This window comes from Oncorhynchus tshawytscha, linkage group LG26 (assembly GCF_018296145.1).
Source record: "Oncorhynchus tshawytscha isolate Ot180627B linkage group LG26, Otsh_v2.0, whole genome shotgun sequence".
In the NCBI taxonomy this organism is placed as follows: Eukaryota; Metazoa; Chordata; class Actinopteri; order Salmoniformes; family Salmonidae; genus Oncorhynchus; species Oncorhynchus tshawytscha.
The window spans coordinates 46,510,532-46,524,904 of NC_056454.1; the positions used below are offsets into that span (position 1 = coordinate 46,510,532).

General features: G+C 45.3%; 1 protein-coding gene across 3 annotated transcripts in view; it reads right to left on the bottom strand.

The window, feature by feature from the left end:
• The window catches only part of LOC112225665 (alkyldihydroxyacetonephosphate synthase, peroxisomal), a 31,386-nt gene that overhangs the window by 16,207 nt on the left and 806 nt on the right, over positions 1-14,373 (bottom strand). For 2 of the 3 annotated variants that reach the window (XM_024389800.2, XM_024389799.2), the window contains exons 2-11: positions 10,297-10,386; positions 8,749-8,839; positions 8,520-8,640; positions 8,246-8,323; positions 7,763-7,834; positions 7,462-7,541; positions 4,515-4,595; positions 3,070-3,195; positions 2,631-2,739; positions 84-211 (exon numbers count right to left, since the gene is read on the bottom strand). In XM_024389800.2, the coding sequence (XP_024245568.1) occupies positions 84-211; positions 2,631-2,739; positions 3,070-3,195; positions 4,515-4,595; positions 7,462-7,541; positions 7,763-7,834; positions 8,246-8,323; positions 8,520-8,640; positions 8,749-8,839; positions 10,297-10,386 (976 nt within the window). Of the gene's footprint in view, positions 1-83; positions 212-2,630; positions 2,740-3,069; positions 3,196-4,514; positions 4,596-7,461; positions 7,542-7,762; positions 7,835-8,245; positions 8,324-8,519; positions 8,641-8,748; positions 8,840-10,296; positions 10,387-10,880; positions 11,018-14,373 lie in introns of all 3 variants that reach the window. The other variant, XM_024389801.2, reaches the window with a different exon arrangement.

Genomic DNA, 14,373 nt, shown 5'->3' on the forward strand with positions numbered 1-14,373 from the left:
GTGAACTAAATGTTGTCAGTATACAGGAGGTCTTCAATAGGAAAGACCATACCATACAAACACAAGATGGAAATGTAATTGACCTGCTTGGCAACCTCTCGTAAGCAGGCCACGCCTGCCTCAAATTTAGGGAAGACCACCGAGCCATACTTCTGGTACTCTGGGATTGGTCGGATCTTCATCGTTACCTCGGTAACCACACCAAGGGTTCCTAGGGGGAAAACACAGGGGGGCACATGTCACAGAAACAAAGGGTCTCATAGAAGAATGGTTTTAAAACGATAGCCTGACATTGGTTGTGTTTTAGTGTTACTTAAAATGATGCTTTAACATTCCTAGCAGCCTTTGGGCTGGTGATGACCAGTGGTGTAGAGAAGAGCATCTAAACCGCTGTTTTTTAAATTTTGCGTGACATTTACATTTTGCAGAAAAATGCATTGAAAGTATAGAGAGCATTATTTAGCTCACTGAGAAAGGCGATCAGCGCTTACCCGCCCGTTGTTTTAACCACTACCTCACTGGCAGTGGGTGACCCGTCGTTTTTAACCACTACCTCACTGGCAGTGGGTGACCCGTCGTTTTTAACCACTACCTCACTGGCAGTGGGTGACCCGTCGTTTTTAACCACTACCTCACTGGCAGTGGGTGACCCGTCGTTTTTAACCACTACCTCACTGGCAGTGGGTGACCCGTCGTTTTAACCACTACCTCACTGGCAGTGGGTGACCCGTCGTTTTTAACCACTACCTCACTGGCAGTGGGTGACCCGTCGTTTTTAACCACTACCTCACTGGCAGTGGGTGACCCGTCGTTTTTAACCACTACCTCACTGGCAGTGGGTGACCCGTCGTTTTTAAACCACAGTATATGTTAATTTTCTCCTGTTATCTGGTTTCATGCTGCTCACAGGAGTCCAGTGAGATTCATCGACTGGGGGTTCGAAAAAAAACAACAGGTGCATATCAAGGGAAGTCCCGGGACACCAAGTCCTCATCACGTCACCCAGCGCTCCGAGCATGACCCCTGACCCCACAGAGTATCCACTATGTCTGCCGCTTTATGGGTTATGTTCCACCTTGGTTTAGTGACAGGTGGAATCCTCCCTACCAAGAGGAAGCTCTCCCTGTCCAAAATGGCACCCTATTCCCTACTACGTAGTGCACTACTTTTAACTAAATTATTTCCATTAAAAAAACACAGATGTTTTCCTAAAGACTTAAATGAGTGTTTATGAACGTTGAGACTTAGAGAAAATATCCACAATAATTACATATCGTCAGGTCAAGTGGAGCCATATGTTGTCTTGGACTATTTTTGCTCTGAATTCACACAGTAATGATGTGACTCAATCATGATCACATGCCCTGGGCCTCCTCTCAGGGGGCCTGTCACACCCACACTGTGGTGGAGGTAGAACTGAGAGAGACATAGCGATATAGAGAGAGAGAGACATAGCGACATAGAGAGAGAGAGACATAGCGACATAGAGAGAGAGAGACATAGCGACATAGAGAGAGAGAGACATAGCGACATAGAGAGGGACGGACGGACGGACGGACAGACGGACAGACGGACAGAGACAGACAGAGACAGACAGAGACAGACAGAGACAGACAGAGACAGACAGAGACAGAGACAGACAGAGACAGACAGACAGAGACAGACAGACAGAGACAGAGACAGACAGACAGACAGAGACAGACAGAGACAGACAGAGACAGACAGAGACAGACAGAGACAGAGACAGACAGAGACAGACAGACAGACAGACAGAGACAGACAGAGACAGACAGAGACAGACAGAGACAGACAGAGACAGACAGAGACAGACAGAGACAGACAGAGACAGACAGAGACAGACAGAGACAGACAGAGACAGACAGAGACAGACAGAGACAGACAGAGACAGATTTACTTCAAACTATTTGTGTCACTGATTTGAAGGTCATTTTAAAAAATTTAAATTTTTAAAAGAAGAAGATTGGTCTAAATTAAATACATTATTAGTTAGGCTTTCATTAGCAGATGTGCTTTCAGTAAACATTGTAATGAGTCCAGATGGAGAGCTCTGCCCGGCTCCCAGCATATAGTCAGTAAACAGCTTGCAGTGCTTTGTTAGGCGCATGTATCCACAGCTGTTCAGCACTGCAGTGCCCAGGAGTCCCTGCACTTCCTCAACCTGGCATATGGCAGTATTGTCACTGGGCTCTGACTAGGACAGGGTGGGACAGAAGGGGTGGGGGACAAGGACAGACATTTTTTTATTTTATTTGTTTTACCTTTATTTAACCAGGCAAGTCAGTTAAGAACAAATTCTTATTTTCAATGACGGCTTAGGAACAGTGGGTTAACTGCCTGTTCAGGGGCAGAACGACAGATTTGCACCTTGTTAGCTCGGGGGTTTGAACTTGCAACCTTCCAGTTATTAGTCCAACGCTCTAACCACTAGGCTGACACACAGAGGCCCAAAACCAATACCCCTCCCCCCATAACTGCTTCTCTTCTCCCACCCTGGATGAAGTTAGCCAGTCAGGTTATTACATTATACACACACACACTGAACAGACAGGGTCAACTTACAATCGTGTTGAAGTCCTGATCCCTGGGAGGAGTGTTGTGGTGAGTCTTACCTTCTGAGCCCAGGATGAAGTGGTGGATGTCTGGCCCAGTGGACGTGCGTGGCCCCTGGCAGCTCTTCTCTATCACCCCTCGAGGGGTCACCGCCTTTATGTGGATCACCTGGACATACGACAAACAAGATGGCAGCTCAAGTCACTTAGCTTGACTTTAAAACCCACAGCAGAGAGGAGTGACGAAATAGCCAGGTTAATACAAGCGCCATTTCGGTTGCCGAGTTCATATTCAAGGCTAAATTCTGTCAATCATTGGCAGAGCTTAAACAAAACAAGCAGGCTCCTTCGGCACAGCAAATCCAAATACAATAGTTCCCATACATTAGCATGACGCAAGTCTGTTTTGATGGGCGCACCTCCAACTTCCAGTTACAACCTTTTGTCCATTTACAAATCGCCCAGTAAGATCAGAGTTAGTCACAGAGAGGGAACGTACCAGGTCCTCAATGTTACCATATACGTTCTTCTTCATGCCCGATGCTCTAGTAGCCACCCAGCCGCCCAGCGAACTGAACTCCATGGAGTCTGGCTCATGCCCCGTACAGTAGCCACTCTCGTTGAGCTGGGGAGAGGGAGAGTGACAAAGAAACACTCATCAGTATTTATAGGAGCAGAGTTTAGACCTACGTCGTGTAAAATCAGGGTTTTCCCCCAAACTAAGTCCTGGCACCCCCACGGGTGCACGTTTTGGGTTTCTGCCCTAGCACTACACAGCTGATTCAAATAACCAACCCATCCTCATCAAGCTGTGACTATTTGAGTCAGCCATGTTGTGCTAAGGCAAAACGTGCAGCCATGTTGTGCTAAGGAAAAAACCAAAACGTGCACCCAACTCCTGGTGTAAACCACTAAAACCACAACAATTTTAAATATGAAACCAAATCACAATCAAATTCCTCTTCCACCACTGGATTCAATGATGGGCTTGTTAAGGGGCTTTTGTGTTCAAATGATGGGCTTGTTAAGGGGCTTTTGTGTTCAAATGATGGGCTTGTTAAGGGGCTTTTGTGTTCAAATGATGGGCTTGTTAAGGGGCTTTTGTGTTCAAATGATGGGCTTTATGACACCATATATATATTTTTTTACAACAGCCTAAAATGAACCACAAAATATAAGTGGAGGAGAAGAAAAAATGAAAGGGGGAGTAAAAAGATGTTTCATATGTGGTCGCGGTCTCGGGCCCCTGGCCTCGGTGCCGGGCCCCTGGCCTCGGTGCCGGGCCCCAGCAGCATGCAGGCATGGCCTACTCTAATGGCTCCCGTCTACCAGGTGACGTGAGGAGTCAGGCCGTGCACTGCTCTCCCCGACAGGCAGCTTTTAATGCAGAGCCATCTGCTCCGTCAAAATGGTCCCTCTATATGCAAAGGTGGAGCCAGTTTGAGACACAGAGCACGCATTCCTTCACGTCAAACACAGCCTCCTTCTCAATTTTTTCAAAATTAGCTTGATGGTGCCATCTGCTCATCGCCCGAGCCTCAAGCTCTAACGTAGTTACCTCTTCTCCTATTCAGACCTGCCTAGCATAGGAGCTCTGCACTCCCTGGAAACCATTAACGCAGGGTGGAGAGGCATGGCAGGCTACAGGTGAAAGATACTGTAGAAGACAGCTTATACTTGGGGCGGCAGGGTAGCCTAGTGGTTAGAGCGTTGGACAAATTCAAATCCCCGAGCTGACAAGGTACAAATCTGTCGTTCTGCCCCTGAACAAGGCAGTTAAACCATCATTGAAAATAAGAATTTGTTCTTAACTGACTTGCCTAGTTAAATAAAAAGGTCAAATTTAAAAAAATAAATACTTACCCATCTTAGCAACAATGAGCCCTTGCATGGGAGATCATTCAGCATGAAATGGCTTAGTATGCATGAGGACAAGGCACTTACTAATCTCTCCAGATCCTGACCGATGATGCCAGCTTCAACGTGGGCGACTAAATTATTCTCGTCGAGCCACAATATGCGGTTCTGCAGATAAAAACAAAGACAAAACTAATGAGCTCAAAACATTTCACTGCTTACATCATTTAGACCACGGTTCCCCAACTGGTGGCCCGCAGGTGGTTTTATGGATTTTTTTATTGTTGTACATAAAATACTATTAAAAAAAACACCTGGAGATCAACTCCAAGTGATTTTAATTAGAGAAATCTGTTCCCAAGTATTCCACGCATAATAGAGAGACAGGTGATCATATACAAATGTAAGCAAGGTTTTAAATGATTATGTTTTAGTCAAATATTATAACTGTTTGGGCTTCTTGCAGTCAATCTGCAGTCTACAAATGATTTCTAATTATGTTCCAGCTCCCCGATCCCACGGCTGAATCTAGTTGATGATCCCTGGTTTAGACCACTAGGACAAACACAAGGCCTTGAGTTTAGCCCTGATGAAAAGCATGCTGTGTCGGATACATCCCATACAGGTTAGAGGGAGAGGATTTTAATGATTGGAGTAGTAGTGTGGACACCATATCCAAGGATGTTCTCTAAAACTGCCTTCGCCAAATGAATCACATCAAATACATTCCAGTCTTAATTCTAGAACCCCCCAAAAAAGGCCAGTATGCAGCCTTTTATAACGACTGTGAGAAAAAGCCTGATGCTATGGTGACCACAATATCTATCAACGAGAAAGGTAATAACAACCAAGCTCGTGTTTGGGGAGGGGGGGGTATTTCAGTAGCACTTGTGAGATACGAACATGTGGCTGTCGTTACTAGAAGACTGGGCCGTGGGGAGGACACAGTGTTAGTCAGATTCCAAAAGGTTAACCTCTCCAGTCACCCCCGGAACAGCTTGAGCCATCATTCATTCTCCAGAGGTAATAAAGTGTCTCCTGCGGTCATACACAGTCTTTCATGTGACTCCCTCAGACCCGCTATGCCCTGTGACCCTTGACCCAGCGCACTGGTATTTACGTCACCTCCTCAGTGACTGCTGTAATAGCAATGTCCAGACCGCCAATATATCACCTGGGTAGACAGCTGTCCAACAGTTCTATGATACAGTACTGATACTAAATGCTGTTTCCGATTGGGTTTCCTTCGCTCACAGTATTTTTCTCTGAGGAAAAAGTTTAGCAAATTTATGATTCTCCGAAAGTAAGATAAGAGAGTGAGACAGCTGGACGTCTGAATAAGCTTTGACGTGGATATAGGAGCGTCCTCCGTGCTGACCGACCCCCATCTATCCTGCCGTGAGAGCGTCCTCCGTGCTGACCGACCCCCATCTATCCTGCCGTGAGAGCGTCCTCCGTGCTGACCGACCCCCATCTATCCTGCCGTGAGAGCGTCCTCCGTGCTGACCGACCCCCATCTATCCTGCCGTGAGAGCGTCCTCCGTGCTGACCGACCCCCATCTATCCTGCCGTGAGAGCGTCCTCCGTGCTGACCGACCCCCATCTATCCTGCCGTGAGAGCGTCCTCCGTGCTGACCGACCCCCATCTATCCTGCCGTGAGAGCGTCCTCCGTGCTGACCGACCCCCATCTTTCCTGCCGTGAGAGCGTCCTCCGTGCTGACCGACCCCCATCTTTCCTGTCGTGAGAGCGTCCTCCGTGCTGACCGACCCCCATCTTTCCTGCCGTGAGAGCGTCCTCCGTGCTGACCGACCCCCATCTTTCCTGCCGTGAGAGCGTCCTCCGTGCTGACCGACCCCCATCTTTCCTGCCGTGAGAGCGTCCTCCGTGCTGACCGACCCCATCTTTCCTGCCGTGAGAGCGTCCTCCGTGCTGACCGACCCCATCTTTCCTGCCGTGAGAGCGTCCTCCGTGCTGACCGACCCCCATCTATCCTGTCGTGAGAGCGTCCTCCGTGCTGACCGACCCCCATCTTTCCTGCCGTGAGAGCGTCCTCCGTGCTGACCGACCCCCATCTTTCCTGTCGTGAGAGCATCCTCTGTGCTGACCGACCCCATCTATCCTGCTGTGAGTGTCCTCCATGCTGACCGACCCCCATCTATCCTGCTGTGAGAGCGTCCTCCATGCTGACCGACCCCATCTATCCTGCTGTGAGAGAGTCAGACATTCACAGAGAAAAAAAAAGCTCTAACGTCGCAAAAGAAATGGCCTGTAACACTTGGCTTTCTATTGTCCATACAGAGAGTATACAGCCAGCTGATCTTGTGCAAGACATTATACAGTCTGTAAAACTAAGATGCATCATTAACATACAGATACAAGGTTTTACTCTAAGTACAAAAACCTTATGAACACCTGCTCTTACCATGACAGACTGACCAGGTTGAAAGCTATGATCTCTTAATGACGTTACTTATTCAATCCACTTCAATCAGTGTAGATGAAGGGGAGGAGACAGGTTAAGGAGGATTTATAAGCCTTCAGACAATAGAGACATCCATTGTGTATGTGTTCCATTCAGAGGGTGAATGGACAAGACGACACATTTTAAGTGCCTTTGAACAGGGTATGGTAGTAAATGCCAGGCGCACAAGTTTGTGGCAAGAACTGCAACGCTGCTGGATTTTTCCATGCTCAACAGTTTCCTGTGTGTTTCAATAATGATCCACCACCCAAAGGACATCCAGACAACTTGACACAACTATGGGAATCATTGGAGTCAAAAATGGGCCAGCATCCCTGTGGAACACTTGACACATTGTAGAGTCCATGCCCTGACAAATTGAGTCTGTTCTGAGGGGGAAAAAAGGGTACAGTGTATATTTGGTACTATAGAAACAGTAATGTTGTGTTGAGACAAAGTGCTTCGTGGAGCAGATCCTTGTATGGTATAAAAGCATTGTTTACAGATCTATGACGTGTGACTCTCAGAGTGGATCTAATGTGTACTGTCTCCAAGTCGGTTCATTCCCCACCATCTGGGAAGTATCCAGAGAGACGATGCAGCGGGTCTCCTCCGGGGGGCACTCTAGAGCACTGGTCACACTGGTACCTCCTGGATGGGGGACAGGAGACTAGAGGGGTTAGGACCTCTCCCTGACCACATCACCAGGGGAAAGCTCTGGGCCCTAGCAGCAGGCTATAACCAGCACTTCCCCTGGTTAGGCCACAAGGAAAAGACAGGGCATACCATTCTAATTAAAAATATATTGTAAAGTTTGTAAAAACATAAATAAAAACATTATAATATTGGATTTGCAACAGTGAAAGACTCACCGCCGTACGGTATCAGACAAACATTGTGCTTGCACGCCAGCTCCACAATTTTCACCACATCGTTGTGGCAGTCTGCGGAGGCAAAGGATACCGAACAATATCTTGGATGGACATTTTATCCCGTGTCATTTTCTAACACACATGTTATATGTTAGTGTTACATCGATAACAACAGTAGCAACGGCACAGAGTCTGATAAAATCAAATTCCAGCCATCAGTCAACACAAATTTGCATGATAAAAAGGTGCCAGCCATAACTGCAGCGAATCAATCTGCCGTGATTCATGACTATACGGTGATGGGCCTGGTGTACTGGGTGTCCAACGCCCTGACACTTCTTATTAAGCCACCTCTCGTCCATATCAATATCCCTACGCCTCCGCAGAGATTAACCCTTAAAATAAAAACCTGAGGCAGGATGAAGAGAAGCAATGCATTGTGGAAGGGAGGGAGGTGGATACGTGAGTTGATGTAAAACTCACTTGGCCACACCACCATGTCTGGAACACGCTCAAATTTCTTCCCTTCTCTGAGAGCAAAGATTTCATGTAAGCAATGACCTGTTAACACAAAGTAATTAGAAAATATATATACTACAACAAAAGCAATTATGATTGTATGATCAGTATAATTAGTGCGATGTTCATAATAGTGCTGTGTTCCTATGTACCGCATGTGTAAGAATAAAGATGGCATCACACAGTCTGTATGAGACCCAGTCCCCTGCAGGACCGGAGCATTCCCAGCATGCCTCACCGTGGGCACGGAACACCCTGTCCTCCGCCTCATTGGAGAATGGGATGCCTGTGGCCTTCAGGTTCTCTACGAATGCCTCGTTCAGTCTGGGCGGCGGCACAACGCTGGCATTCAGGACTGGCTGGGACAAAGACATGGGAGGAGGAGGAGCCATTAACTGGTCGCCGGCTGCCGTCATTGGAATTCACACCAACAGGAGACATGGGGGTTGAAAACCAACAGCACTTACTGTCGCAGGGCTTTTATGCTTCACACTGGCACCGAAGGTATTTTCAAACCAGTCCTGCAAACTGGGCAGGGTCATCCCACTTAGCCTATACCTACAATGAACCAAAAACACACAGGCTTAAAAGAAAGCTTTACCCAAATCATAAACACATCCCCTCTGACCTAGGTGTTACGCTGGGAACTGCTGAAATACATGCGGTCTGTTATGGGTATGGAGTCAGTGTGTGGTTGTTTGAGCTTAGAGGTTATTAGGTGAGCCTAGTGACCACGCTGTCCCTGTGGCGCCAGCCCAGGCCAGACGCTGTATAATCGAACCGCTGGCACAGTAGAGGCCAACACACCAGGGAACTGTAGTCCGTCTTTGTCCAGCCGAACATTAAAACACACTCCTTAATGAAAAGAGGAAAATTCTCATTCACTTTAATTTCTTCCGTCTCTCAAACCACGCATGAGAAAGCACAGAACAGGAAATGTCATTGATACAACTTCTAGTAAAGACTAACAGAGGAACCATTTGCTACTCAGCATCCTGTAAAAATCACATCACGTCGCTTTTCTTTCCGAAACCCATACGTCACCATCTCTGCCTCTTATCATAAAGGGACAAAGATAAAAAGGTTCAGAACAGAAGATGTTGTGCCAAAGAAAACAGATCCATTCTGCAGCCAGTGTGGATTCAAGTCATACCCTCGTTATCAGAGAGAGTGGAGAGACAATAGGTTAGGCTTCTTTAAAAAACGCACAGAGATTCAAACTAATCACTTCCTACATCAGCACTCAACATATTTCCAACAATTGTTCCCATGACAACTGTTAGCAGAAACAAAACAAAAGCACCAACCCCTAGTCATTGGTAAGAAGAAACATTCCATGAAAGGTAATAAGGGCAGTTTCAAACAGCTGATAATCCCACTCATTGACCTGATGTCTGGAGACTAAATCAAAACAAGATAAGCAGAGTATCGATACCAGCCACTAGGTGGCACTAGTACCCCACTCTGAATGAGGCTGGAGAGGAGTGGGAGGTTTTCAAATCAAAGTCTATTGATCATGTACAACAGGGTTTTCCCAAAACTCGATCCTGGCCCTTTTGTTTATTGCCCTAGCACTACACAGCTGATTCAAATCATCAAAGCTTGATGATGAGTTGGTTATTTAAGTCAGCTGTGTTATGCTAGGGCAAAAACACACAAAAATGCATCCTTGAGGGGGCACCAGGACCGAGTTTGTGGAAACCCACAGTTGGCACACACAGTTCAGCAGGATTTATAGCGGGTGCAGTGAAACGCTTATGTTACCGACTCCTAACAATGCAGTAAAATGTCAAAACGAGTACGCCAATAATCAACTATTTAAATACATTAAAAATCAAGAAATGTCGGGAACCAGTTTTAGGTGGTAGCCTGTGCAAAGGAGTGAACAACTAAGATTGAGAATTCTATCAACACATGTGAATAGATTCTTTAGCCTACAGATCATCTGAGACAATCCAGATTTTCTTCCGTGAGAGTAAAACAACAGTTGAAAATGTTGAGACAGTATTCTGTACCTTTTGCCTGTAAATTCTGCTTGACCCTTCTTGTTAAAGAGGAATTTGGAGTCACTGTACCCCCAGCCATTCCACTTCATAATCTCCTGCCTGGGAGAGAACAAGAAACAGTTGGTCAATTTAGTTAATGTTAGTAGTAGAAGCTAATGCTGTAATAACGCTGTCAGAGACGACACAGGTCAAATGTCAAGGGACCAAGACAACACAAGGAAGCACTTTTAAAAGACCATGGACTTGCACCCTCATACTTGACATCCTGTTGCACAGTAGGCTAGTATTTGGATTAGTGGTCTATTTGCAAATGGGGAATGTGTTGTAGTTCCCTTGTTTTGCCATCCGTTATTCAAAAATGGGCTTTCCACGTCGTGGCTCTCTGTTATTCAAAATGGGCTTTCCACGTCGTGGCTCTCTGTTATTCAAAATGGGCTTTCCACATCGTGGCTCTTCCTTAGTGTATTGGCAGTATGGGAAGCTCCAGTCACACCTAGGCCTGGTCTCAGAGGTGGTCGTTCCCCTGTGGACTACACACAGCCAACTACAAAAGCCTGTAGGCACAGTAACAAATGGGGAAGAAAACCTGTTACCTTCAAACAGCATGAACAGCAGTCATTAGACAGAGAGTGGCTTAGATCTCATTCCAAGGGGGAGCAGCATGATGAATAACCACAGATGATGATCATTAGGAGAAAAGGTGTGGCCAACGAAGGTTGGGTATATCCTCCTAAAAGTGTTCCAAATAAATACCATTTGTCAGCTTAGCATTATGCTAAATCAGGTTAGAGGATTCAAGAAACAAGTTTGAACACTGAACTGAAAGTATCAGGCAGAATTTTAGTATCTCCATATATCTACTGAATAATAAAAAATAATAAAACTGACAGTTTAGTAAATGTGTTTCTTCGTCTGTGTTAAATCACTACGCTCATCCCAAGGGAATGCTTTTCAGATATTCCTCGCCAGAGGAAACAGGCCACTACGGCAGCCGGCCAGAGGAAACAGGCCACTACGGCAGCCGGCCAGAGGAAACAGGCCACTACGGCAGCCGGCCAGAGGAAACAGGCCACTACGGCAGCCGGCCAGAGGAAACAGGCCACTACCCCTAGGAGGGATCCATACCTTAAGTTGGTACACATGGTTGAGAAAAACCCATGAGGAATGCCTGCCAAACAGGCAGCCAGTGTAATTTATGAGGAGCCTGGGAAATGAGAGCTAGAGCGACATACTCTCAATGCCAGTCTATCACAGCCTGCCATCTCAACAGACCATGACACAACTCTGATGTCCTGTCACAACCTCAACAAGCAGAAGAATACAACTGCCCAGAGATGAATTAATTTATTGTATAATTAAATGGAAGCAATGGCCGTCTGGCCTCAAAGAGCTGGGGGAATCTTTTGAAGCTACGGTAACAAATATTACACTGCATGACGATGACCAGACCATTAGGCTAGTAATTAGCAGCTAGATCAGCGCCTTGTTCAAAAGGTAGCCTTGTTTTTGTGGCTGCCATCAAGTTATTACAACAGAATGAGTCAATAGTCAAGAAGTTAGACTGTTGATTTTACAAACTCTGAATTGTAACTAAAAAAAATATAAAAAAATTAAGAAGGTTAAAAGAAGGTTAAAATGCCATTTGAAACAATGGGTGCAAATGTATAGGTTGTTTATGAAGTAGGTCAAATCCAGACTGACATTCCAGCAAGACCAGGACCAGTTAGCCCAGGTTTGTAGCAGGGAACATTCCTACTCTCCAGTGATAAGCGCAATTCTAGAAAATGTGGGCAATGAGGGTAAATTCATGAAGGTAACATTTACGCATACAGATAACAATACCAGTTGTACTCAACATTCTTTTTACATTTGGAAATGGGGGTGGGTGGGCTCACACTGGAGAATTAGGCATAGACTGCTTTATAATTTATTGTCATAATTAAAACATTTTTGGTCACTCGTCAGCACAAAATGACCATACATTTGGCAATAGAGAGAGACCAACAAACCAGCAGAAATCTGGCTTCCAGGTTAAACCAAACTCATCGCGCAAGAAAGGTAGCATTGGGGCAATTCCACAGTAACAGAGTGATGCTGAGACTCAGATTTTTCACTTAAAAAAGCTGCAATATGCAGAAATCACTCAGCCATTTCCTGGTTGCTAAAATTGGAATAGTTCGCCTAATTTCAGTTTGTGACGAAACAAGCAATATATAGTGTAGAGAATCACTGTACTTGCTAAACCACTGTGAAACATCTCTTCAATAACCAAAAACATTGTATTTTCAACTGTTGTACAAAACCGAAAGACAAAAACTAAAATGATAGAATGGGAATTAGCGCACATACAATCGATCAAAAATGTCTTTACATTTTACATTTGAGTCATTTAGCTGATGCACTTATCCAGAGGGACTTACAGTAGTGAGTGCCTACATTTTCATATTTGTTTGTCCTTGGTCCCTCGTGGGAATCAAACCCACAACCCTGGCTTTGCAAGTGCCATGCTCTACCAACTGAGCCACACGGGGACTTGCTTTCTTAGACTTGCTTTCAATCTATAACTTACATTTTAATTTTAATGTAATCCTTGTGCATACAGTTCTATGGTTTGTTTAACTTTGCAATAATTGTTTTTTGTTTGACACATTTTAAAGTGAAAAATCTGAGTCTCAGCATCACTCTGTTATCATGGAATTGCCCATAGCCTAACTGACCAACAGGTTATTTATTTAACCTTTATTTAACTAGGCAAGTCAGTTAAATTTACAATGACGGCCTACCCCGGGCCAAACCCTAACGACACTGGGCCAATAGCGCGCCGCCCTATGGGACTCCCAATCAAGGCCGGTTGTGATACAGCCTAGATATCTAACCAGGGTCTGTAGTGACGCCTCTAGCACTGAGATTGCAGTGCCTTAGACCGCTGCTCCACTCAGGAGCTCACCTATAGGGTTCATCTAAAATAAGCCTTAGCACTTCTGCTTCTCAAAAAAAAAAACATTCTATATTAATATCAAACATTTCCCAACTGCACAATGAAGACCTTCGCCCATACCCGGGCTCGAACCAGGGACCCTCTGCACACATCAACAACAGTCACCCACGAAGCATCATTACCTATCGCTCCACAAAACTTTTCCCAACTGCACAATGAAGAGCCATACATAATACATAAATAAATCATTAACATTCCTGTGGTAGAACGATGGTAACACCTCCGCACACAGGCCACGTCACAGTTGAATGCAGGATAATGGATTGTTCAGTGTTACATGAGTGAGTGGTTCATGCAATACTCAATACGAAATGCAAGTATGGAAGTGTGGTCTAAGGCATATCTGACACTAGCTGTCACAGGGTGGTAGGTAGTCTAGCGGTTGCAGCGTTGGGCCTGTACATGAAAGGTCGCTGGTTCGAATACCCGAGCTGATAAGGTGACAATTGCCCTTGAGCAAGGCACTTAACCCTGATTTTATTTTTATGTCACTACAGCACGATTGTGAAAGCTTTAACTTTCAACTCGTCTCATTACGAACTGATTGTCAGACCACCACAGGTCTTGGCCAAATCAGATCCAAGTTTAAGTTACCTGCTCAACTTTATCCCATTTCTGAATCTGGAAAACCATTAACCTCCAGATAAAAATGTGATATAATATAATGAAGAATATAAAAAAAATATTACCATTATAATGATCCCTTCTATTCAATAATGTATAGTAGCTAGCTAGCTTGTTCTGTTCATGTCACTCAAACAGAGTTGACATTTCCCTAATCGTTGTTCAGAATATTGTCAGCATTCAAAACGTCACCCGTAGTTTTAATCAAGCTATAGCTAACAATATACATGTATAATGGAATAGGCTACCTTGAAATAGTCACAAATGTTGGCAAGCTTATCTTGTGGTTTTACATAAACTTCAGCTGCCCACTGTCACGAGCGGCTCGTGTGGGTCTTGCCAATTAAACTCAACTCCTAGATTTACGATGGAGTTGATCGACGACTAGTGGTGTCAGACTGGAGCTCCGAGGTCAGATACAATTAGTGTTTTTATCATAACCTACTAATTCCAGCACCTAAAAG